General features: G+C 39.9%; 2 protein-coding genes across 7 annotated transcripts in view; one reads left to right on the plus strand and one right to left on the minus strand.

Moving 5' to 3' along the window:
* The window catches only part of NIT2 (nitrilase family member 2), a 61,406-nt gene extending 47,181 nt beyond the window's left edge, over positions 1 to 14,225 (plus strand). The window contains exons 10-11 of one of the 4 annotated variants that reach the window (XM_054714038.1): positions 7,754 to 7,812; positions 14,085 to 14,225. In XM_054714038.1, the coding sequence (XP_054570013.1) occupies positions 7,754 to 7,812; positions 14,085 to 14,174 (149 nt within the window). In that variant the 3' untranslated portion in view covers positions 14,175 to 14,225. Of the gene's footprint in view, positions 1 to 7,753; positions 7,814 to 14,084 lie in introns of those variants that run through there. The other 3 variants (XM_054714042.1, XM_054714041.1, XM_054714039.1) reach the window with 3 other exon arrangements.
* Positions 1 to 27,069, minus strand: part of TOMM70 (translocase of outer mitochondrial membrane 70) — a 47,125-nt gene that overhangs the window by 6,564 nt on the left and 13,492 nt on the right. For all 3 annotated transcript variants that reach the window (XM_008159651.3, XM_054714037.1, XM_028136584.2), the window contains exons 2-9: positions 24,549 to 24,722; positions 21,081 to 21,207; positions 18,673 to 18,782; positions 13,324 to 13,472; positions 8,713 to 8,920; positions 5,288 to 5,422; positions 4,159 to 4,266; positions 2,958 to 3,074 (exon numbers count right to left, since the gene is read on the minus strand). In XM_008159651.3, the coding sequence (XP_008157873.2) occupies positions 2,958 to 3,074; positions 4,159 to 4,266; positions 5,288 to 5,422; positions 8,713 to 8,920; positions 13,324 to 13,472; positions 18,673 to 18,782; positions 21,081 to 21,207; positions 24,549 to 24,722 (1,128 nt within the window). The remainder of the gene's footprint in view (positions 1 to 2,957; positions 3,075 to 4,158; positions 4,267 to 5,287; positions 5,423 to 8,712; positions 8,921 to 13,323; positions 13,473 to 18,672; positions 18,783 to 21,080; positions 21,208 to 24,548; positions 24,723 to 27,069) is intronic.

Genomic DNA, 27,069 nt, shown 5'->3' on the forward strand with positions numbered 1-27,069 from the left:
AATTTGTGAGCCAGTAAGAGCAGGCTCCCGCACAATGCTGAGTGGAGTATAATGGTTAAAGGGCATGGCTCATGGATTTGAAACGAGACTCAGCCACTTTTAGGTTTCACTGGTCAAGTTACCTGATCTCTCTATACCTCAGTGTTCTCATCTGTGTAATTATAGTATCTACTATATAGAGTTGTTGCAAAGATACAGTCTGTGTATGACACAGCACAGTACCTGAAACAATAATTCACTCAATTTGTTATGAACTGTTACTACCTCAATACATAGTTGACAAAATTACTCTACTCATGCTGAAAGAATGAAATTTTACTGATGAGAAAAATATCTTTGCTTCCTAGGCAGCAGATGGTAATTTACGATTAGAAACTGAAAGGGGAAAAATGACCTCAATCAACCACCAGGGAGCTAGATCATAAAGCAGAGAGGATGCCATACATTCTGGGATACATCTGCAGTAAGAGGCTTAGCCTCAGGTATTAATTCAGATCAACTAAGCATCAGACTTAAGATGAATGGTGAGAAGGTTCTAGATTTAGCAGGAATAGAACTTTAATTCATAAGCAATAGTTACTATGGTTAATGATGGCGAGAAAAAACACACCATGATCTATACTAATAAAAGACCACACATCTTCCAGACAACCATCCACACGTCCTTCCTGACAGTGCCGGGCCGAGCAAAGCCACAGCGCCTGCAGCTGGCTGTGGCCTGGGAGACAGAGAAGCCGCCTGCCCCATGGTCACAGGCCACAGCCAGCTGGAAAGCTGCCCGCCTCGTGGTCCCGGGTGCCAGCGCCTGCAGCCGGCTGGAGGAGGGAATCCTGGGTCCCGGGTGTGGGGCCAAGGCAGAGGAGGTTAGGGGTGATCAAGCCAGCAGGGGAGCAGTTAGGGGCGATCAGGCTGGCAGGCAGAAGCAGTTAGGGGCAATAAGGCAGGCAGGCAGGTGAGTGGTTATGAGCTAGTGGTCCTGGATTGTGAGAAGGATTGTCCCGACTGCCTGTGGGATCGGGCCTAAACCGGCAGTCAGACATCCTCCCCAAAGGGTTCCAGATTGGAGAGGGTGCAGGCCTAGCTGAGGGACCCGTTCCCCCCCCCCCCCCATGCACAAATTTCGTGCACTGGGCCACTAGTATACATATATAAAATTACATGTAATTATGTATATAGTGAAGCAAAAATAAGAAAACCACAGCATAGACATTTTAGCACAGACTGTGATGATACTAGTGCTAATAAAAATAGCTCAATTAAGCCAAAATCTATTTTGAAGGTAGCACAGTGACAGGAAAATGTGCAATTAAGAAAGCTCTGGGAGAGCTGTTCCTAATAGAGGTTTCTTTAAAAAGCTATTCCGTGGCCTTTGTTCTTTTAGCTGCTTATAGAAATCTGCATCAAAAAGGCCTTTTAAACTTCATTTCAGTGATGATGATGGTATTGTCCCTTCTGCTTTGTTCCTAATAAAAGGCATAAACCCAAGTGTACCTATTCAATACAAAAGTTACACAATTATAATGTGCATTTTCTTATTTTAAATTCTATCCATTCTATAAAATTTTATATAGTACATGCTTTCACAAGGAATATAGAGCAGGAGGTCAGCAACTATTGTTTCCTTTTTTTAAAATTTTATTTATTATCGCCATTACCCTGCTAGCAACTGTAAGGACAATGACTGAAGAGATAAGATTACTTCTAACTGAGGTTAAAGAACTTCTGTGTTTACTTCATGCCCCAGAGAGTTAGTTATTAGAGAATTTCAATTTCTGATAATACACTGATATGTAAAACTATTAAAGAATAGATCCAACACAAATCAGTCTTCTCACAGTCCCTTACCATAAATCCTCAAAAAAAATTTCACCCCATGGAACTTTTTTCTTTAATTTAACTGAAGATCACATGAAGGAACTTTAAAAGAAAAACAAGCAACCTTAAGAATGGTTTGGAGGTAGAAATCTACCACAGATGGTCATTTTAAAATGTTTTCTATTTCTGAGATGTGTGGGTGGGTGTGACAACTTTCCTTTGGAATAAAAAAAATAATATAGAATATTGAGATAGATGATTTATGCAGACACCAAAAGCAACTTTTTAAAATTAGTAAGTTTTCAAAGATTTCAGATTACAATTAAACAGTGGAAATACTTCAAATTTAAATCACACTTCCCCCAAAGCTTCAATCCTAAACCAAGAATTTTAGACAAACCAAAGAGGAGTTAAGATGAACTGTTACAGCCTATCTAATCATTTAAAAGGATATTGATCAAATAGAACAGTGGTTCTCAACCTTTCTAATGCCGCGACCCTTTAATACAGTTCCTCATGTGGTGGTGACCCCCAACCATAAAATTATTTTCATTGCTACTTCATAACAGTAATTTTGCTACTGTTATGAATCGTAATGTAAATATCTGTGCTTTCCGGTGGTCTTAGCAGGGTCACCTAAGACCATCAGAAAACACAGATATTTACATTACGATTCATAACAGTAGCAAAATTACAGTTATGAAGTAGCAATGAAAATAATTTTATGGTGGGGGGTCACCACAACATGAGGAACTGTATTAAAGGGTCGAGGCATTAGAAAGGTTGAGAACCACTGAAATAGAAACAAAAAGCTTCCATATTTTTCCTTCCAATTGAATATAGTAAATTTTCCTAAGTTAATTTGATAAATCCAATCCAAATGAAAACATAAGGGAAATGGTCTGCTTAAACCTCCCCACATTATGAGTTTAGGGTCATGGTTTTCAAATTGAGTAACATAGGAGCCCCCCCTTGAAGGGGTTGGGACCATCCTGGGGGCCCCAGAGAATCACAGAAGAAACAAAGCATTGTTTTCTGATTTCTCTACTGGGATTCAGCACACAAGTACAGATCTTAAAAAAAAAAAAAAAAAAAAAAAAAAAACAACCGGCAACTAAAAAAGTATGAGAAATCACATTTACCTGGGCATATAGTGCATAGCCTTCAGCACACCTGGGAAATTTCTTTATGACCTCTTCAAACCCTTTCATAGCTGCTTGGATTTGTGAAGAATTGTTTCCTGTATATGCCTGGCGATACTGTTTAAAAAAAAAATCAAAACAATCCTGTTAAATCAAGTATTCAAAACTCATGGAACGTTAACATATTATAAAAGTTACACAAAATTACATAAATATTTCCAGAAAGGCAGGAGTTATACTAACATAATTTGCTGCATCTACAAGGGTTCCAAGGAAGCTCTGGTTGGTGTTGTTCAGTGGTTAGAGCACAGGTCCGTGCAAGGAGGGGTGATGGGTTCAATTCCCAGTCAAGGGCACATACCTGGATTGCAGGTTCAATCCCCAGCCCTGGTCAGGGCATGTATGGGAGGCAAGTAATTAGTGTGTCTTTCTCACATCAATGTCTCTCTCCTACCACCCCCACCCCATCTCTCTAAAAAAGCAATGGAATCTTCGTGCATCGGGCTTCTAAGTGTAAAAGATGTGTCTATCATTTTACTTTTCATCCAATGCCAGAGGTTTCCCCACTTTGTTTTCTCTAGCCTCCTTCATCTATCATCAATGAATTCCATGTAACCCACGTCTCCTTTTTTGATGGTAATTATAAAGAAGGTGAAAAACCACCATTTTCTAAAGCGTTTTCTCAGTCCATTGAGATTTTTTTCCTGGCAATTGTCAGTTTGGCTCAAATAAATTCACAAAAATTCTTACAGGTTTGGACATTTCCTGTGGTTCACAAGAGCTATTGAAGTACCTCATTTCGCTATAAATTGAATTATTTTACTTGATTTTCAGTATTTCTGATTATTAATAGTTTTACAAAGGCGAGATGAAATTGCAGTTAATGTGGTGTCATGATTGCAGTTAGTTCTTCAAAATATTTTGTTCTCTGTACTAGTTTATGGTAGAGGAATAGGAAGAAGAGTGCTATACAGGAGAGCACAAAAATCAGGAATAAACATCTATCAAGATGAACTCAAATAATACAATCAGAGAAATACAGAAACAGTATCTCAATAAATATATGTACACATTTCCTTCTCTAAACTAATTTGTTTTCCCCCTAGGTGTATCCTTTGGGGGAAAAAGAAAAAGATGATTTTATAGACAATGAGGGAAATAAAAATGATGTGTAGGAATATAAAAAGAAAGTAGAACCTACCAATGCAAAGCATTTCTGTGCTTGTGCCAGGGCAGACTCAGGTCTTAATCTAATACATTCATCAAAATCTGCCACTGCTTCTTCAACTTGATCAAGCAGTATTTTCAGCTAAGAAAGAACACACACACATAAATAAACACAACTCAAAATAATAAGTGCACCCACCCCCAGTTAAGTACGTACCGTCTTTTATCAAAGCTCAGCATAATGCTAATAGCATATAGTAATTATTTAATATAGAATTACTTCCTAGAAACAATAAACTAGAAAATCTTGTAATTTTAAAGGAAAGCTTCTACAACTTAAAACTGGTGTCCAATTTCTTAAAAAGCACTAAAAACCCACCATTTTGCACTGCAATTTTGACCACTCTTAAGCAAGAAACCTTTTCTTCTAGAAAAGTAGACATTTCTGTACTTTCAAATTTCAAAGCAAATCAGATCATTCAATAATTACCTTTCAAATTAACCTTAAGATACTACCAGTAAGGATCAAAATGTCAGGAATTTTAAGAATGTCAACACTTCTTCAAACCCTTCAGACAGAAATATTAGGTACAATTCTCCATTAGAAAGAACTTCAGCTTTTCTGTTATTAAGTGGATAATCCATACTTTCTACCATAAAGCATTCCACCAAGTCATGATAAACAAGCAGATTAAAAAGCCATGCTTTCCCCAGATGAGGCTAAAATCGGGAACTGTTTACTTCACTATCTATATTTTTGCTAAAAACCAAATATGCAGATTGTAAATCTCCAATAAGATTTTTTTTTTGGTACTGTTTGGATAGTCTAGGCTAAATACTTCTTGACAGCAAGAAGCCCACAAAAACCATGGCATTAATTCAAAATGCTCATTAAATGTTTTTAATGTTCTACTCATTGAAAACCTATGAACGGGAAACACCTGAAAAACAAACTTGACCTGGCAAGCCAATATCTGTAGCTTTCCTTTTCTTCTTTTTAATAAGTAAATACTGATATTACGAGGACAAATGTTCAAGAGGGGACTGTGACCATTTGTTCAGAACTATCAGAATTGATATAAGAAAACTTTAAGACATTCTCAAATATGGGTATCAAATTCCTTAATCGGAGGTCAGAACTCTCGGTAAGAAAATAGATTTACCTGTCCTCGGTGATGATAAACATCTGCATTCTGAGGATCGATGTCAGCAGCCATGTTAAAATCCTGAGTGGATAGCAGAGGCTGTTGCTGTTGCATGTACATGCTGCCTCTTTTGATGAGTGCATTTGCTCGAAGCTACATGCCCCAAATGAGAAAAGGTCATCATTACTACTTTATATTCCAATGTAGTTTAAAAACAAACAAACAACTGTATTGAGATATAATTCATATACCACAAAGCTCACTCATTTAAAGTCAGTTATTTTAGTATATTTAGAGTTGTGCAACTATCACAACTATCTAACTCCAGAACCTCATCATGATCCCCAAAAGAAACTTTATACATATTAGCAGTCACTTCTCATTTCCTCTCTAATCCATCAATCTACTTTCTATTTCTATGAATTTGTATATTCTGGACATTTCATTAAAATGGAATAGTCTTTTGTGTCTGGCTTCTTTCACTAAGTATAATGTTTTCAAGGTTCATCTGTGTTATAGCATGTTATCAGTACTTCATGCTTTTTTATGGCTGAATATTATTCTGCTAGAGGCCCAATGCACGAAATTCATGCAAGAGTAGGCCTTCCTTCCTCCGGCTGTCCGGCACTGGCTTCCCTCACAGCCCCAGCTTTACGTGGAACGTCGTCCAGGACATCTGGCCTAATTAGCATATTATGCTTTTATTATTATAGATTACTATAGGTTGTATACCACTTTTCTTTATCAACTCATACCTTGATGGACATTTGAGCTGCTTCCACTTTTTGGCTATCATGAATAATGCTGCTATGAACATTCATGTACAAGCTTTTGTGCTGCCTTGTATATTCAACTAGAGGCCCGGTGCATGAAACTTCATGAACTGGAGGGGGCGTCCCTCAGCCCAGCTTGCCCCCTCTCACAGTCCAGGAGCCCTCAGGGGCAGGAGGTGACCCAGTGATCAGGGGAAGGTGATGCCCTATCACACCTCTGCTGCTGCCACTGCTGGCAGCGCAAGCCTTGGCTGGCCCTGGTTACCTGAGCCTTGGTTGGCTCTGGGCAGCCGCCATCCAAGGCTTGCCTGCGCCTCGGGCCGGCCCTGGGCGGCTGGGGGCTGAGGGTTCTGGGGGACTCTGGAGGCAGGCACGTGGAGCGACCGGGCCCGACGTTGCCCCAGTGGGGCTGAGGGGACTGGGTGCTGCCATCTTGTGGCTGTGGGCGCTGCGATCTTTGAGGGCGTGGCAGTCAATGAGCATATTCCCTCTTTATTGGCTGTGGGCACTGCCATCTTTGCGATGGCATGAAGTTAAATTAGCATATTCCCTCTTTCTTAGATAGGATTATTACACAGGACTCTCTTGGGTCTATGTCTAGGAGAGGAATTGCTGGGTCTTATGGTAATTCTTAAACTTATCAATAAACTCCAAAACTAATTTCCAAAAGGATTTTTACTATTTTACATTCTTGCCAGCAATGCATGACAGTTCCAATTTCTCTACACCCTCATCAATACTTTTCACTGTCCACTTTCTGACTATAGTCATCCTAGTGGGTGTAAAGTGAAATCTCATTGTGATTTGGATTTGAATTTCCTTAAGAGCTAATGATGCTGAGCATCTTTTACTGTCCTTATTGGCCATTTTAATATACTAGAGACCTGATGCACGAAATTCGTGCAAGGGCCTTGGCCCCAGCGGGCCCCCACCTACCGTGGCTTTTTCCGGAAGGAAGGACGTCTGGTCTAATTAGCATATTATGCTGTCATTATTATAGATTCTTTAGAGAAAATGTCTATTCAGAGCCTTCACCTGTTTTTAAATTGAATTGTTTTAGTAAGAAGAGTTCTTCATATATTCTGGATACAAACCCCTTATCAGATATAGAATTTTTATTTTCTCATATTCTGTGCAATGTGTTTTCTCTTTTTTGATGGCATCCTTTCAATCAAAAAAGTTTAAAATTTTGATGAACTCTTTTCTTTATTGCTATTGCTTGGCTTTTGGTGTCATATCTAAGGAATCACCATATAATCCAAGGTAAGATGTCCTCCTATTTTTTTTCTTAGAGTTTTATACTTTTACCTCTTACATTTAGGTCTTTGATTCATTTGAGTTAATTTTTGTACTTGGCATATGATAGACATCATTACTACTTGCCATTCAAACAAAAGTCATGATCATAATAAAGATACAGAGATCCCCAAAACTCTTTTTCAAGACAAAATTACATGTCTTCCTGAATGAAATGAACAAGAATGCCCCCACATTTTAACAAGAACACCTAACAACATTTGTAATTAGTAGGAAAACCATTAGGAAATAAAATTAAAATTACTTGGGTATCTTCAGTTTTAAAATTTCATTTTAAAAGAAACTGTTAACAAATACTGTTATAACTACTTTTGTTTACAGAAAGTTTAGATATTTGTTGACAAATATTTAAGTCTTTATAACAACTTTTATACATTGAATGATTTCTTTGCAGGTGGAAAAAGCCAGAGTTTACCTAATTTCATGAGGAAACAGGTCAGCGTGAACAAACTGGTAAGGAAGCGTTAGCTGATGGCTAAGTTCTGTCATGTTATACTTAGTAGAGAGCTCTCAAAATTCAACAGACACCCCAATCTTAATTATGAAAATAACTACATACACATAAGAACACTTGGAAAATGAAAAGCTGTTCCAATGACACACTGCAAAACTTTTGGTATATTTTAATAACTATATCATATTTTTAGAACCTGTATTTTTCTTCCTGTTAAAAATAAAAAATTACTGGCATCATAATAAAATCTTCCAGAATATATTATTAAATGTGTTTGTTTTTTTTTTAATTCCTTCATACTTTTTTTTTAAAACATTTTATTGATTTTTTACAGAGAGAAAGGGAGAGGGATAGAAAGCTAGAAACATCGATGAGAGAGAAACATCGACCAGCTGCCTCCTGCACACCCCCTACTGGGGATGTGCCCACAACAAAATGTACATGCCCTTGACCGGAATCGAACCTGGGACCTTTCAGTCCGCAGACCGACGCTCTATCCACTGAGCCAAACCGGTTTCGGCTAAATGTGTTTTTTATTAAATGCACTTTATAACCTTGTACTACCTATAGCATATTACTTACAGCATTACCTACCTATACCATTACCCTGACCAAATATAGTCCATCGCATAGGCAATGCTACAAATAAGAGGTGAAGCTACCGAAAGCTATAGAAAAAATGTTTTCCCTTTCCTAGCTAAAAATAAACATCATTGATATTTATATTGCAGTTTCATTACACCAACTCAATCATCATTAGGGGTAGTTCCTTCCAAAACAAAAGTAGCCTTCTGGAGAATGACAAGTGAAATGTCAAAATTTTGTCAAAACAGATCTAAAAACCTCATTTTTATTTATTAATTTTTGCACATGCACAAAAGCACATTTTTAAAACGTACCTTCACATTAGCTTCTTTCAAACTGATGACCTTGTCTAAATCTGGTTTAGCTGCGTTGGCATTGCCAATAAGCAGGTAGAAGGTAGCTCGTAGTAATAATGCTTCTGCCATGTACTTGCCTTGAGCATCTATTTCTTTTGAACATTCACTTATGATCTTATCATAGTTTTCTTCTTCCATGTATTGTTTGGCCTTTAAATATCCAGAACTGAAAATAAAAATGAATATAGAAATCATTTACGAAGAGAGGATGAAATGCTAAAACCTGCCACATTTAGCAGACCCGAGTTAAGCAAATGTCCATTTCCCCTTAACGAGCTAGTCGGCCAGTGTGGGAAAGCAGCAGGGCAGCAGTCTTGACACAGACTGAGATCTTCTTGATGCCTTGAAGAATTTTTAAAAAGGAATCAGCAGAGTCAGTGGCAAAAACCTGCGGTTACTGCCCAAGCTTCAACATTTAAACACGTGAAATGAAAAGGGCAAGTCTTATTCACTTTCTTATCTGTGGCACGTTGATGGCATGCAACAGTTATTTTATGACTAACAGAAAGGATAGAGAAATCCTATATAATAAAGGCTAATATGCAAATAGACCGAAGGGCGGAATGACCAGTCGCTATGACATGCACTGACCACCAGGGGGCAGATGCTCAATGCAGGAGTTGTCCCCTGGTGGTCAGTGTACTCCCACAGGGGAAGCGCTGCTCAGCCAGAAGCCGGGCTCACAGCTGGCAAGCACAGCAGCTGTGGCAGTCGGATATCCCTTGAGGGCTCCCAGACTGCGAGAGGGTGCAGGCCAAGCTGAGTCCCCCTGCCACCCCCCAGTGCACAAATTTCATGCACCGGTACTCTAGTTGGAAATAAGTTAGCTCAGGGCCACAGAAGTCAAGGGAAGAGATGTGACCAAAGCTGTGCTTTGTAAAGATGAGCAAGGGAGCAAGACTAGAAGTGGAGAAATATTTGCAGGGCTTTCATCCAGAAGTTGTGTTGTTTTACTTGTAAGAACAGACCTAGAAATAGGTGGAAATATCAAAGCAGCAAATTTAAAGGTACATTCTCCCATAAAAAGGACTTTAAAGACACCCTTCCCTACTTCTTAAAATTCAATGACCACAATATCATTATTCATCTAAGATGATGACTATTATCAAGGGCACTTACAGGAGGGATTTCTTTGAATTGCAAAGGAATTTATAATAGATGAGCTTATAAGGGGTGTTATAAACATAAGATATTGTAAATGGAAGTACATTTTGTCATTCCACTTGTTATATACTTTGAACAGAAAAAACTGGCAAATGAATTAAGAGTTGTTGGTCAAGCCTGGCTGGTGTGGCTCAGTGGTTGAGTATTGACCTAAGAACCAGGAGGTCAAGGTTTGATTCACAGTCAGGGAACATGCCTGGGTTGCGTGCTCGATCCCCAGTGTTGGGCATGCAGAACAGAGCCAATCGATGATTCTCTCTCATCATCAATATTTCTATCTCTCTCCCTCTCCGTTCCTCTCTGAAATCAATAAAAATATATATTTTTAAAAAGTTGTTGGTCAAAATCTTACAAATTCTGTGCTAATAACCTTTCCTACAGTTACATTCTAAAACCCCCTTATACTCTAGTTTTGTTCCTCAGATCACCAGGCTAAGAAAACATAATTATTAAATCAGTATGGAAATAATAATGGTTCCTAACTTATTGAGAACTTAAGTGCATGCTTACAAATATAACCTTTAAACTTCACAATAACCCTCAAAGGTAAATATTATCAGCCCCAGTTAAAAAATGATGAAGCTACGGTTCAGAGTAAAATGGAATTCAAAAACTTAGGCCCAATTACAGCTAGTGTTCTGATGAGAGGTAGCTATGTCCTGCCACCTCTAAATATAGCTTTTAGAATAATGGTATTAACATCATTGTAGTTTTTCTGGGACAATGACCTTTTTCCTAAACAAAAGAGGAAATTATTGGCAACATTTTAAACATTTACTTGCCAACAACTATCTTCTGAAAAGACTGAGTATCAACTAAAATTTGAACATCTTAGTACCATTATGCATAGTATCTTCCTCCTTAAAAAGTGGCCAATAATGCTGGAAAAATTGGGAGATAGAAATGAAAAACGATCTCTATCCTGGACTCAGAGAGAATTATGATAAAGTGAAATAAGCCAGTCAGAGAAAGACAGTGCCATATGATTTCACTTACATATGGCATCTAATGAATAAAATAAACTAACAAACAAAACAGAAACAGACTCATAAAATACAGACAATAGGCTGACAATGTTAGAAGGGAAGGGGGCTAGGAGGCCAGGTGAAAAAGGTAAAGGGATTAAGCAAAAACCAATAAATTCATAGACACAGACAACAGTATGGTGATTACCAGAGGGAAAGAGGAGTCGAAGGGGTTTTGAGGGGAAAAATGGTGATGGAATGAGACTTGACTTGGGTGGTGAACATACAATACAATATATAGAGGATTTATCATAGAATTATAGATCAGAAATCTACATAACTTTATTAACCAGTAACCCCAATGAATTCAAATAAAATAAAAAGCTGGTTAAGAGACACTTAAAATATTTCCTTTTCTTCCAAATTCATTTAGAAATGTTATTTTGGTAACAATATTGTACCTTTTCCTGGAGAGGACAGCTAGCCTTAACATCAAAACACAAGTACTGATAAAGACAAATGGACAAACAGGCTAGATGGCTTATGTACTAGACTGTATCACTGATCTCCAGTTGTAAACATGGCATCCTATACTGTTCTCCATAAGAGCAAAGACAAGAAGCCTAGAAAATGGCATTTGTCCAGGCAAACAGAAAAAAACCTTGAAGAAAGTCATTTTTTGGTACTCCTAAGAATCTCAGTTTATAAATTATAAACTTCCCAACACTAAAACATTTGGATATTCAATTACATAATAATTTTCAAGTTAGTGTCCCTATTTGAATACAAACTCCTGCCAGTAAAACCTTAAACCACCAGAGAAATAATTCTCAGGGTGTAATAGACACATATGAAAAGTATTTTTATTGTAACTATGCTATCAGGATATTTAATTTTTTATTTTTGGTTAGTCAGAGCCCCACTTAGGCACATAAGAAACAAAAACAAGCCCTAGCTGATTTGGCTCAGTAGATAAGAGTGTGAGCCTGTGGACTGAAGGATCCCAGGTTTGATTCTGCTCAAGGGCACATGCCCAGGTTGCAGGCCTGATTCCCCAGCGTGGGGAGTGCAGAAGGCAGCTGATCAATGATTCTCTCACCTTTGATGTTTCCATCTCTCTCCCCCTTTCCCTTCCTCTCTGAAATCAGTAAAAATATATTTAAAAAAAACATACAAAACAAAAACAAAAAATCTCCCCCAGCCCAGCCCAGCAGTGTGGCTCAGAAGTTGAGTCGACCCATGAATCAGGTCACAGTTCAATTCCTGGACAGGGCTTGATTCATCTAAGATTCATCAGGGGATGTGCAGGAGGCAGCCAATCAATGATTCCCTCTCATCATTGATGTTTCTCTCTCTCTCCCTTCCTGTCTCTGAAATCATTGAAACATATTAGAGGGGACCGGTGCACGAAATTTGTGCACGGTGTGTGTGTGTGTGTGTGTGTGTGTGTGTGTGTGTGTGCGCGCGCGCGCGCGCCCCCTCAGCCCAGCCTGCACCCTCTCCAATCTGGGAACCCCTCTCACAATCCAGGACTGCTGGCTCCCAACTGCTCGCCTGCCTGCCTTCCTGATTGCTCCTAACCGCTTCTGCCTGCCAGCCTGATCACCCCCTGCCAGTCTGATTGATGCCTAACTGCTCCCCTAACTGCCCTGCCCTGCAGGCCTGGTCACCCCTAACTGCCCTCCCTTGCAGGCCTGGTCACCCCTAACTGTCCTCCCCTGCAGGCCTGGGTCCTCCCTCCCAACTGCCCTTCCCTGCAGGCTGGTCACCCCCAACTTCCCTCCTCTGCCGGCCTGGTTACCCCTAACTGCCCGCCCCTGCAGGCTTGATCACCCCCAACTGCCCTCCCTTGCAGGCCTGGTCCCTCCCCCACTGTCCTCCCCTGCTGGCCATCTTGTGTCCATATGGGGGCAGCCATCTTGTGTGTTGGAGTGACAGTCAATCTGCATATTACTCTTTTATTAGATAGGATAGAGGCCTGGTGCACAGGTGGGGCCAGCTGGTTTGTCCCGAAGGGTGTCCCAGATCAGGGTGGGGGTTCCCTTGGGGTGTGAGGCAGCCTGGGCGAGGGGTCTATGGTGGTTTGCAGGCTGGCCATGCCCCCTGGCAACCCAAGCGGAGGCCCCAGTATCTGGGATTTATTTATCTTCTATAATTGAAACTTTGTAGCCTTGAGCAGAAGCCAGGGCCAGCCAGAGTGGGCAGGAAGCTTGGCTTCCTCCATTACCGGGGAAACCCAAGCCTCCTGCTTGCTCCGTGTCCACAGACATCCTGGTTGGGTTAATTTGCATACTCACTCCTGATTGGCTTGTGGGTGTGGCTTGTGGGTGTAGCAGATGTACAGTCAATTTGCATGTTTCTCTTTTATTAGTGTAGATATATACATATATACAAAATCTCCCCCAAAACAATAAGCAGATACTATACTTAACACACTTACTTTTCTTTCACTTCTAAAACCTCCCCTTCCTTGTCTTTATCTTCATCAGACTTCTCTCCTTTAAGCATGGGCTGAGAAATTATATCATCCGTGAAAGAACTGAAGTAAGATTTGATAAACTGTGGAGATGGCATCAGAGGTTCACGATTCTGAAATTCAATCATGTTTAAATACATCAAAATGAGAAAACACAAACCAAAAAAGCAGATACATTTATACAACACTGAGAATGACATAAAAATTGGAATCCCTTTTTTAAATAACTGAGGAATATTAGGTTCCATACCATAGGACAGCAGAAATGGTAAAGCTGTCAGCCCTAGCTGTTCAAAGCAGGTTTTAAGTGAGAACATTTCCCCTCTCCAAAGATGTAAAATGTTAAGAAATCTTAGAATCATTCATTAGCCAAGCCAGCGTGGCTCCGTGGTTGAACATCGACCTATGAATCAGGAGGTGGTTCAACTCAGGGCATATGCCCCAGTTGTGGGCTTGATCCCCAGTTTAGGGCATTCAGGAGGCAGCCTATCAATGATTCTCTCTCATCATTATTGTTTCTATCTCCCTCTCCCTTCTCATTTCCTCTCTGAAATAAATAAACACACACACACACACACACACACACACACACACACACACACACACTAGGTGTACCGGTTAATAATGCAGATTTTGTAATCAAATATAATTTTCAAGAGAAACATCAAAAGTGCTTTATTCAAAGTAATGTCCATCATTAGCTACACATTTCCCCCATCTTTCAGGTAATTTGTGGATACCATCCCGATAGAACTTTTCTTGTTTTGAGGCAAACCATTCAGAGGCCCAATTTTCCACTTCTTCGTACGTTTTGAAGTGCTGCTCAGAAAGTGCGTGTGACATCCATTGGAACAAGTGGTAATCTTAAGGAGCAAGGTCTGGTGAATATGGCAGGTGGGTTAATACTTCCCAGGCAAGATCTTTTAACGTGTCTTTATTTGGTTTTGAAGTGTGTGATGATGCATCATCATGAAGGAAAATTACTTTGTCGTGTCTTCTGGCCCATTCTGGTCATTTCACAATCAAAACGTGGTTCAAATTGATTACTTGTTGCCTGCAGCAATCAGTATTAATGGTTTCACCTGGTTTTAGAAGCTCATAATACACCACACCTTCCTGATCCCACCAAACTCAGAGAATTGTCTTCTTTTTGAAGCGATTTGGCCTTGCAGTCGATGTTGATGGTTGACGTGGATCAACCCATGATTTTGTGCCTTTGGGATTCTCAAAATAAATCCACTTCATCGTCAGTCACAATTCAATGCAAAAAAGACGTTCTTTCGTGCCATTGAAGCAACATTTTACTGATGACTTTTCGGTTTTCCATTTGTCTTTCGTTCAGTTGATGTGGCACCCATTTTCCTTCCTTTAAAATCTTTCCCATTGCTTGTCAATGATCAGAAATTGTTTGCTGAACAACATTTAATCTTTCTGCAAATTGTTTTTGAGTCTGACATGCATCTTCATCCAATAAATGCTTGTAATTGTTGATCTTCAAACTTTTTCAGTTAACCTGGACGTTCTTTGTCTTTCACATTGAAATCATCACTTTTAGAGCATTTAAACCAGCGTTCACAAGTATCCTGAGATGGAGCATGGCCACCATAAGCTTCCCGAAGTATACATTAACTTTCAGTAGCACTTTTCTTCAAAATAAAGTAATTAATTAAAACTCCTGCCAATGCTCTTTTTTTTGGCACAAAATTCAACATTTTTAAGTGTAAAAATACCTATGATGTTAACACCTTCAGCAAATTAGACATATGAAGTTTTGAAGCTTGTTGTCAATACAACAAAATAGCATACATATCAAATCGCATATATATCAATATATGTGTGACTCCATCTATTGAAAAAAAATCCACATTATTAACTGGTACACCTAATATATATATACCATTCACTAAAAGTAAAAGAAGGAAAATCTGGAATCCAGGAGGCAAATAACTGCTGAGTTAAAATCATATCCTTCTGGTCCCTGTCCTAGAAGACTAGCATCTCAGTTCACCACTCAAGACCATGTCTTACAAATGCACTGACATGTAAAGCCCACATCCCATGGGCCTTCATCTGTCCTCTGTACTGCATCTGAATATCTCCATTGGAGTTAAGTGCCAATTGAAAGCCAGCATGAGATCACATTTCCTGTTTAAGTTACTGCTTTTTGGCATGGTAAACTCACTCATAATCACATAATTATAGTAGCATTTTGTTTTTCCGTATAGTACAACTAAGATGATAAAGTTTTAAAGGTAGAAAGAAGAGGAAGTAACAGCCAAAGGGCTCTCATAATATATATTGGATCCTTTATGTACAAAATTCAACCAAAAAAAATTTTAAATGAAAGTATAGTATTTAAAAATGTATATCAAATATCATTGTTGTTTTGGTAGATTTTTTTGAGAACATATTTTTATTATTGATTTCAGAGAAGGAGAGGGAGAAAGAGATAGAAACATCAATGATCATTGATTGGCTGCCTCCCGCATGCTCCAAACTGGGAGTCGAGCCCACAACCCAGGCATATGCATTGACCGAGAATCGAATTGTGACCTCCTGGTTCATAGGTCGATGCTTAACCACTAAGCCATGCCAGCTGGGCTATTTTGATAGATTTAATGTCTTTGTGTGAAGGAGAAAAATAAGGAATCTGCCTATGTAAGCAGGTGATCTAATCTAGGATAGATGAGATTGGGAAAGAAGAATACTAAATAGGGAATCAAAGGGAAAAACCATACCTTTGCTCTCTCTCTCTCTGGGGGAGAGACTTAGTATGTCTTAATTTAGGATTATACAAATAAATATTTAAGTCAAATGGTAATCCATTAAGTGACAAATATGCCCAATATCAATATTTCACTAAAGATTTCGAGTAGAAATATGTAGTGATGATCATTTACCATTTTAGGGGAAAAGCTTAAATAGAAATTTAAATAGCACTTATTGGAGGCCGAGAAAATAATGTCTTTTAGTTTTCTATTTCAGAGTAGACAAGAAACTATCACCACCACCCTGTCTTTCCCAGGGATACAAATTTAAAATAAAAACAATGTTACAATTAATAGACTTAAGTATCAAAGGAACAAGATGTAAATTCTAGCTTGGCCACTTATTAGCTTACTAGAGGCCTGGTGCACGAAATTTGTGCACGGGGGGCGGGGGGGGGGGGGCGATGTCCCGCAGCCCAGCCTGCACCCTTTCCAATCTGGGATTCCTCTCACAATCTGGGACTGCTGGCTCCCAACCACTCACCTGCCTGCCCCTAACTGCTTTTGTCTGCCAGCCTGATCACCCCCTAACCACTCCCCTGATCAACGCCTAACTGCTCTCCTTCCAACCTGATCATCCCTAACTGCCCTCCCCTGCCGGCCTGGTCGCCCGTAACTGCCCTTCCCTGCTGGCATTCTTGTGACCACATGGGTGCAGCCATCTTGTGTGAGGGCATAACGGTCAATTTGCATATTGCCTCTTTATTATATAGGATGTGACCTTGCACCTGCCATTTTCAATTTTCTCATCTCTAAAATGGCAATAAAATCCTTGCCTTATTTATCTTAGAGGGTTGTTGTAAAAATCAAAACAATAATATGAAGTATTTTATGATTTACAAAGTGATATACAAACAGATTAGAAAATATACCTGGAAAATGATATGGAGTCTATGTAAATGTCGGTTAACTTGTATTTTCTTACCACCCTTCAATTCAATCAGTACAATTCCTTAACAATAATCTATAATAATAAAAGGGTAATATGCTAATTAGACCAGATATCCTTCTGGAAGTCATTCCGGACATCCTTCCTGACGAAGCTGGGGCTGGAGGGAAGCCAGCCCGGGTCCTGGTGCTGGAGGGAAGCCGGTGCCAGCAGCCGGGGGAAGGAAGGCCTACTCTTGCACGAATTTTTGTGCATCAGGCCTCTAGTATTATGTAAGTAAACACACACACAAAAAAAATTCCTTTAAGATCCCATTTGTATTTTATAGTGTTTTGAGGAATACCAGTTCTATGAAGTGCTCAATGAGAGACAAAGGATCATTACTTTAAAGAGACTGAGAACCACTACATCTATGTTCCTCTTAGAGATTCATAACTCATCTGAGCACATGGAAGTCCTGCCATGAAGGAACCTGTTTTAACTCAGCTAATATTTGAAAAATGGCAAGTTAAAAATATACATAGCTTGTTAAAATGAATTTTTTTAAAAAAAACAAACAAGTTATTATTAAAGAGAAAAGGAACAATTGTTAAATTACTGACATTTAGCAGAAAATCTCTAGGGATATTTAGTGATGACTGTGGTACTCCCACAGTACTCTACTCATATCCTTCCCTGGCACTTCACCATATGATGCCTATTACACTTATCATGGTTTCCCTCACTAAACTAATTTCGTAAGGGCAAGGACCAATCTTTGCATCCACCCTTCTAAAATGCCCACCATGGAACTTTGGTCAATAAATGTTTCTTGAATTAAACTATCTATTACTGAGTGCTTAAAACTAATAACCACTTATACACTGCAACTTTAAAAACTTTAATGATATAAAACGGGAATTGGCAATTTTTTTCTGTAAAAGGCCCAAGAGTAAATATTTAGTCAATATTTGTGACAGCCTCTGTCACAACTACTCAACTCTACTGTGTAGCTTAAAAGCAGCCAAAAATAATGTGTGAGCAGCTGAGTTCCAAGTAAAACATCTATCTATGTATACAAAGAGGAAATATGCAAATTAGGCCAGGATGCCGTAATGGGTCATGACCAGACAGGAAGAGGTTGCGCGCGCAGGTAAGGCCCAGAGCGGAGACGGAGGCCGGCCCCCCGGAGCCGGAGCACACATGAACAGGAACAGAGGGGCCGGCCCCCCAGAGCCAGAGCACATACGGACAGGGACAGAGGGGCCAGCCCGCAGCCTCCACGGACAAGCACAGCCTGGAGAGCAGACGGCGGGCCTGCCTCCCGCGACAGCAGCGCGGCTCCCGCAGAAGCGGCAGGCGGCCGCAGTATCATGCGATGGGCTTCTACTTATTTATAAAAACAAATGGCAGATGGTATTTGGCCTGTGGGCCATTTGACAATTCCTAATATAGACAAATTCTTTCAATGTTCTCCAGGTACAATATTGGACACAGCCTACATTCTTATTTAAAAAAAGAAAAGCCACAAAAACCCAAGTTAAAAGGAAAAATAAATATAATCCAGATCTAATTGCAGTTATCATTACCATCATGCCCAAGTTTAAACAATATATATTAGAAATGACCACTCACAATGTATACTCACCCTCTATTAACCAACTCAGATTAATTTACCTTGTATTTTTCTTTGGCTTTCTCTTTTCCAAGAAGTTTAAGAACTTTATCAGCTAACAGCATGCTTTGTTGATTTTGGAACCCTTCTAATATACACACAGCAGTGACGTCTAAAAATAATAGAAAAACAAAAGTATGAAATTATTGCGGAGATGATTAGCAGCATCAAATGGGCACAGTCTTACCACAGAAAGCCAAACTAAATTCATGGCTTTATGTAGCTATCAATTTCATTTCCAATAAATTGATTCCTAAACTTTATTTTATATATTCTATGACCAAACTCAAAGCTCAGAAAGTCACTCCACTTCTATGAGATTCACTTTCCTCACCTGGGAAGTGAAAGAGACTGTAGTGCATGATTTGTGATGTTTCTCACTGCACTAACATTTTACATAGCAAATAAAATGAGGAATTCAGGAGCATTCTCTTAGGGCCAGTAACTATAGGTAAATTAACATAATGAGGCGCTCTCACACCTGGTCTTTTTTATAGGCCTCAGAGTTATTTCTTATTTCCAGAGCCATCTTGCCAGGGCTCTCAATGAAATATACTTCAAAATACCATTTTTATCTGGTCATGCCATAGTTCCAAGATACATTGGTTTGTAATTTAAAAGATCAGTGATTCCTTAATCTCTCAACTTTAAAAGTACTAAAACAATGGCTGTTCCCGTTTTCTGAACTCAGCTTCTTACAATTCCAAATCCTTCCTTCTCCAAAGAAGTCTTCCTGCTGTTATGCTCCCAAAAGCCTGGCTAGTGCCAGTATCAATGTCTTTTTTCCAATCCCATTTTTCCTATTAAAATCCATTTAACCTCCTCTTTATAAATTATCTATCAATAACTTCAAGATTCCATTCAAAACTCAGGATTCTCTATCCAAAGCAACACACTTCTTCTACCTACCACCAAAGTTCATAACATAAAACTTCAAATTTTTCTAAAATGTTCTGTAAACCACTCTCACTTTGGTAATCCAGGTTTTCAATAAATAAAACGGCACTTTTCTTTTAGATAATAATGCTTTTAAAAATAATTATGGCCCTAGCTCAGCCTGTGGACTGAAGAGTCCCAGATTCAATTCTGGTTAAGGGCATATGCCTGGGCTGCCAGCTCAATCCCCAGTAGGGGGCATGCAAGAGGCAGCTGATCAATGATTCTCTCTCATCATTGATGTTTCTCTCTTTCTCCCTCTCCCTTCCTCTCTGAAATCAATAAAAATAAATTAAAAAAAAATAATAATTATGGCTAGCCCAGCAGGTGTGGCTCAGTGGTTGAGCGTCAACCCATGAACCCAGGAGGTAATGGTTCAATACCCAGTCAGGGCACATGTCTGGGTTGCGGGCTCAGTTCCCAGTAGTGGGCGTGCAAGATGATTCTCTCTCTCCCCCTCTCCTTCCTCTCTCTGAAATCAATAAAATATATATATATATATTTTTTAAACAAATAATAATTATGGTTAAATCTTCTGAGTGTTTATGGTTTTAATTGTGTAAGATTTAAATGTGCACTGGAAAACAATTTTAGATGGTAGAAATTACACTTTGGTTTAGCTCCACGTTACCCAGAAGAATGTACTTTAAAACGCAGTGGTCTAGCCCTGGCCGGTTTGGCTCAGTGGATAGAGCATCAGCCTGCGAACTGAAAGGTCCCAGGTTCAATTCAGGTCAAGGAGCACATGCCTGGGTTGTGGGCTCGATCCCCAGTGGCGGACTTGCAGGAGGCAGCCGAGCCATGATTCTCTCTCATCATGGATATTGCTATCTCTCTCTCCCTCTTCCTTCCTCTCTGAAATCAATAAAAACATATTAAAGAAAAAAAAACCAACAGAAATATATTATACAAACAAACAATCAAACAAAAAACCCAGTGGTCTATACTATAATTGAAATTTTGGTACCAGAATATTTACAGTATTTACTAAGAATGGCATCTTCACTTCACACGCTATGTCCCAATTATATAATTTCTAATTGGGTATAAAATAATGTTTGAAAAATACTGAGGACAAAAAAAAATGTTTTTTTAATGAGTCATTTTAAAATTATTTCAGATTTATATAAGATATTAACTGAAAACATGTAGAATCTTAGAAAAACTATCACTTATTAAAACCTCTTTCCTGATTTTTTACTCATGGAATTACACTGATGCTCATTAGTTGCCAAGTTTAAAATGTGTACTGTATTAAATCTGAATCATAATATTCATTTAATTCCATAATTGAACAGAGACAATATCAAATATCAGCTATCTCAGTTTAAATCAGAAAACAAAGTCTCAATTTGGAAAGAGTTCAACTTCTAAATACAAGTGATTTTTCTACTCACAGGTAGAGTTTCACATAAATTTTACCAATGATTACAAAACCATTAATTTTCATATGGAAACACAAAAATATCCTCACCTTCTAAACATTCTTTCTTATTGTCTAGCTTCTCGTGGGCTTTTGCACGTCTAAAGAGAGCTTTCACATATTTGGGATTAAGTTCAACAGCCTTTGTACAATCTTGTGCCACCTCTTTCCATTTTTGCTGCAATTGAAAGTATTTTTTAAAAGTCACACTAAAGCATTGTTTGACAGAAATCAGTTTTCCAAACTTAACAGGCTGAATGTTAAGAGTCCGACAATAGAAAAAAGTATTTTCAATACATATAAAGAATATTTATAGCTCATATAAATATCTGTAATAAAGATAAGCAAGGACACAAAGAAGGCCGAGAGACATATGAAAACATGCTCAAAGTCACTAATCATCTGAGAGATGCAAATCAAAATGACAACGAGGTACCATCTCACACCTGTCAGAATGGCTATCATCAACAAATCAACAAATGACAAGCGCTGGAGAGGATGTGGAGAAAAAGGAACCCTCATGCACTGCTGATGGGAATGCAGACTAGTGCGGCCACTGTTGGAAGACAGTATGGAGTTTCCTCAAAAAATTAAAAAAGGAACTCCCATTTGACCTAGTGATCCCACTTCTAGGAATATATCCCAAGAAACCAGAAACACCAATCATTAAAGATATATGCACCCCTATGTTCATAGCAGCACAATTTACAATAGCTAAGATTTGGAAACAGCCTAAGTGGCCCTCAACAGATGAGTGGATTAAAAATTATGGTACTTTTACACAATGGAATACTACACTGCTGTAAAAAAGAAGGAACTTTTACCATTTGCAACAGCATGGATGGAACTGGAGAGCATTATGCTAAGCGAAATAAGCCAGTCGGAGAAAGATAAATATCACATGACCTCACTCATTTGTGGGATATAATGATCAATATAAACTGATGAACAAAAATAGATCCAGAGACAAGGGGCAGGGGAGGGGGGGTTAGAGAGCAACCAAAGGACTTGTATGCATGCATATTAGCATAACCCATGGACACAGACACTGGGGTGGTAGGGGCTTGCCCTCGGGGTGGGAGTGGATGGGGGGGGGTGTCAACAGGGAAAAAGGAGACATGTAATACTTTAAACAATAATAATTAAAAAAAAAGATAAGCAAACTGATTAGTAAAAATACTAGGCAAAGGACATACTTAGGCCAACTTTCTACCACCAAATCTACAAACCTACCTGCATCTATGTGCCCATATCATCTTCTTCTTCCTGCCTGTTAGAAATGAGGAAGCACCATTCTTTATCAAAGGCCAACCCTCCACTTATGGATCTGTACTCTCTCCATTTTAGGGACTCCACTGTTAGCCATTCTCTCTCTCCATCAATCTGACCCCTCTATCATTCCTATGAGCATCTTTTAAAAACCCTCCATTGATTCCATAAATCCTGCAGCTTTTATCCCATTCTTCAGCTCCTCTTTACTGCCAAACTCCAAAGAGTTGCCCCTCTATCTGATTTCACCTACCTCACTGGCTGCTCCTTCATAATTTCCTTCACTAAATTCTCACTCTCTATCTGATCTCTGCATGCTGGAATATTCAAGGCCTCATCTCTCTCCCTAGGTGATCACCTCTATTGTCCTAAAATTATGTAACACCTAAAATTAGAAGATTCCCAAGTATATTGCTTTAGCCCAAACCACTCTCCTAAAATAGACATTTCTCAAGTCAACTATGTACTTAGCTGTCTCATGCCTTCCCCAACCCACTGTTATTAAAATTCCTGCTTCTCTTCACCCTTCACATCCAATGCTGTTGGGTTTCAGCTTTCCTTCATGGCTCATCTAGGCTACTACAACATCCTTAGTTGGTCTCCCTGCCTCCACTCTTGCCTCCCTCCAATATAGTCTTGACAGAATGGCAAAAGCAACAGATGATATTCCTGCTCTACTTAAAACCCTTAAATATTTCCCACTATACTGAGCATCAAATCCAAACTCCTCACCACTATAAGGCTTTGCTTGATCTGGCCTCTGCTACTTCTCCCAATTTCATCTCTCTATATTCCAGGATCCTTTAAACCTCATTAATCACACCAAACTCTTTCCTGCCTCAAATTACACATAGCATTTCCACTATTTGTAACACTCTCTTCTCTACTTTTCTATGCACCAATTCCATCTCCCATCATTCCTCTATTATAGAATCATTTGTCTTTCAAAGCATTTAGCAAAATGTCATTTAGCAGTTCATTGTTTAGCTATAAAGTCTATGCATAATTGTTTGCTTTTATATAGACCCAGCTCCTGCCATAATAACCTTCCATATGAGACACAGTCAATTAAATTTGGTTGAACAAATAAACGCAGAGAATACAAATGCCCAGTAAGCATAGAAAAGGATGGTCAACTTCAGCAACATCTCAAAAACTGCAGTAATGAGACAGTATTTTTCTTCTATAGGAGTGGCAAATATTATTAAAACCGATAACCAGCCTGGCCAGTGTGGCTCAGTGACTGAGTGTCGACATATGAACCAGGAGGTCACAGTTTGATTTCCTGTCAGGGCACATGCCTGGTTTGTGGGTTTGATCTCCAGTAGGGGACATGTAGGAGGCAGCCATTTGATGATCTCTCTCCTCATTGATGTTTCTCTCTCTCTCCTTCTCTGAAATCAATAAAAACATATTAAATTAAAAAAAGTGATAATCAGTCAGCAAGAATACTGGAAATCAAGCATGCTCACGTTATTGTTGAAAATAGATATTGATGCTATCTTTTTATATTTTAATTTCTAGAATTTTATCTCCCAAAAGTATGCATAAAAATTTATCCAAATGTTCAATAGTGAGATGTTTTCCACTGTAAAGTCATACAACAGCTACTACATACAGCCTTTAAAAAAAATGAAACAGATCTACATATGTTAAGAAAAGCTGTACAAGATATAGTGGCAACTGAAAAAATATGTTGCAAACAATATATGTAATAGGAACTCATCTTTGGTCTTTATTATTTTTACTTTTTAATTTACCAATTTGAGAGAAAGAAACATTGACTTGCTATTCCACTTATTTATGCATTCACTGACTGACTCTTATATGTACCCTGACTAAGGATCGAACCCACAACCTTGGCGTATCAGGACGATGTTCTAACCAATTGACTTACCCAGCCAGGGCCTCTCCTGCCCCCAACCCTCACTTTTGCTACTACATATATTGAGACAAAAAGTTTAAGAAATAGCCTCAAACTGTTGAGAATAGTGTCACCAGAAACTTAAGCTTTCTGTATTGTCTAATTTTATAAAATGGGATATATAACTTTGGATTACATTTTTAACAAGCAAAACTAAAATTTGTTCTTAAAAAACTTATGTAATTAAAGGATATAAAAACAAAATAAAAATCCTTTAACTTCAAGACTTCAAAAAAGTTATTAGATTTATTTAACTGGCATTATCCGAAACATAATAAAAATAAAGACAAACAAAAATAACAGAAAAAACAACCTAGGATACCTACCAACTGTTCAAAGGCAGCGGCTCTGTTTTGATAAAATGTGGAAAGGTCAACATTCTTCTCCGTAGGGCACAGACTGATCGCCTCTGTATAGCAATGAATAGCTTGCTCATATTTCCCTGCTTTAAAGTATTTGTTGCCTTTGTTCTTGGCTGCTTGGGCTCTATCAAGAGAGTTCTAAAACGAGAGGAAACAATTATTAAATACTTATCAATAGTCAGGAATAGATTCAGATCACAGTGCTTAAATGATATGCTGACAGAAGAAAAACAGGAAGGTGTTCAGAATGGTCCTTTACCTGAATGGTGCAAGTCGCTTCATATAATTATTTTCATGGGATAATCTACACTAATAAAAGAGAAACATGCAAATTGACTGTTCCTCCACTACGCCCACCAGCCAATCGGAGCGAGAATGCAAATTAACCCAACAAAGATGACGGTTAATTAGCATACACAGGCTCCAAGCAGCCTGGGTCCCGGAAACATCCTCAGGACCTAGGCCGCTAACTAGCCTGTAGGCCCGTGCGTAGGAACCAAGCGGCTAGGGGTGGGGTGGGAACATAGCCGCACGGCGCGTGTGTGTTGGCGCCAAGCGGTGGCCCGGGTCCGCACACCCCCCGGGCCAGTTCCCACAATGCAGGGCTGGCTGCCGGCCTGGGGGACGTGCGGACCTGGCGGCCACCGCACAGCTCAGGTCTGCATGCCCCCCAGGCTGGTGCCCACAACACAAGGCTGGCTGCCAGCCTGGGGAACATGTGGACCTAGTGGCCACCATGCGGCTCAGGTCCACACACCCTCCAGGCCAGCACCCACAACGCGGGGCTGGCTGCTGGCCTGGGGGGCGTGCCCCCCTGTGCTGCGGGGACATGCCCCTAGCCCAGTGGACACAACACAGGGGAAACACCTTTTTTTAAAAAATATATATTTTATTGATTTTTTTACAGAGAAGAGAGAGGGATAGACAGTTGGAAACATCGATGAGAGAGAAACATCGATCAGCTGCGTCCTACACACTCCCCACTGGCGATGTGGCCCCAACCAAGGTACATGCCCTTAACAGGAATCAAACCTGAGACCCTTCAGTCTGCAGGCCGATGCTCTATCCACTGAGCCAAACCAGTTTAAGCATAAACACCTTTTCTGACCGCTCATTGGCTAAGCTCCTGTACGCCGCCACTTGCAGTGTTCTTGGTAACTTGGGTAATAAGAATCCAAGAAGGTGATCTAGGGTTTTTCCACCTCACTCCTGGAGGAAAAAACGAAGGTCCGCTGCTGGAGGGGCTAAGAAATGTCATATCCTGCCCTAGCCAGTTTGGTTCAGTGGATAGAGCCTCGGCCTGCCGACCGCAGGGTCTGGGTTCGATTCTGATCAAGGCCATGTACCTAGGTTACAGGCTCCTCCCTGGCCAGGGCCCAGGTCAGGGCTCATGCAGGAGGCAACCAATCGAAGTGTCCCTCTCACATTGATGTTTCTCTCTGTCTCTCCCTCTCTCTTCCACACTCTCTAAAAATCAATGGAAACATATCCTCAGGTGAGGATAAAAAAAAAAAAAAAGAAAGAAATGTCATATCTTATGAAAGAGACATCTTGAAAATGCCTAAAGAAAGTTGTCATTTTTTTCGTGGTGAAGGGACTGGAGTCCGTGTTGATGAAAACACCTTGGCGGCTGCGGTGGCTGGCAGTGGCTGCAGCAGTGGGGTGATGGGGCTGGCGCCTTCCCCTGATCAGCCTGGTCACCTCTCGCAGAGGGAAGACAGACTGCGGCTCAGGCCTGCTCGCCTAAGCCATCAGTAGGACATCCCCTGAGGGCTCCCAGTCTGTGAAAGGGGGCAGGCTGGGCTGAGGGGACCTCCCTCTCCCCCCAGTGCATGCATTTTGTGCACCAGGCCCCTAGTCCTATGTAATAAAAGACTAATATACTAAGTATCCAGTTGGCTGGTCAACAAATCAAAGCATAATGTGCTAATGATATGCCAAGGCTGCTCAACTGCTCGCTATGACATGCACTGACCACCAGGAGGCAGACGCTCCTACTGGCAGGTTAGCTTGCTGCTGGGCCAATGGGGACTGAACGAAACTGGTTGGACATGCCCTGGAGCCCTCCCATGATTCCTCCCCGGCTGGCCAACCTCCCACGTCCCTCCCGGGCCCCGATCATGCATGCACCGGGCCTCTAGTCTCAGTAATAAGATTGCTAAATCAACAGGCTTACATATTTTTAATTTCAAAACCACTCAGACTTTCCCCAAAAAATGCTGAAGTGCTTTAATGTACCTCTTTCCTGCCATTCCTACCAGCATCAGGTATGGTTGCTATCTTTTATTTTATGTTCTAGAGCACATTTGCCAATATCTGAAAACATTTTGACTAACAACTGACGGCAGGGGAGCTACTGTATGTAATGGACAGACATTAGAGATGTTTCTAACATTCTACAATGCCAGTGAAACAGGAATTTTAGGGGTAAAATAGGACAGGTTTAGGAAATTTTGGAAATTAAGGGGACCATGGAGGAAGCACA

This window comes from Eptesicus fuscus, chromosome 3 (assembly GCF_027574615.1).
Source record: "Eptesicus fuscus isolate TK198812 chromosome 3, DD_ASM_mEF_20220401, whole genome shotgun sequence".
Classification (NCBI taxonomy): domain Eukaryota; kingdom Metazoa; phylum Chordata; class Mammalia; order Chiroptera; family Vespertilionidae; genus Eptesicus; species Eptesicus fuscus.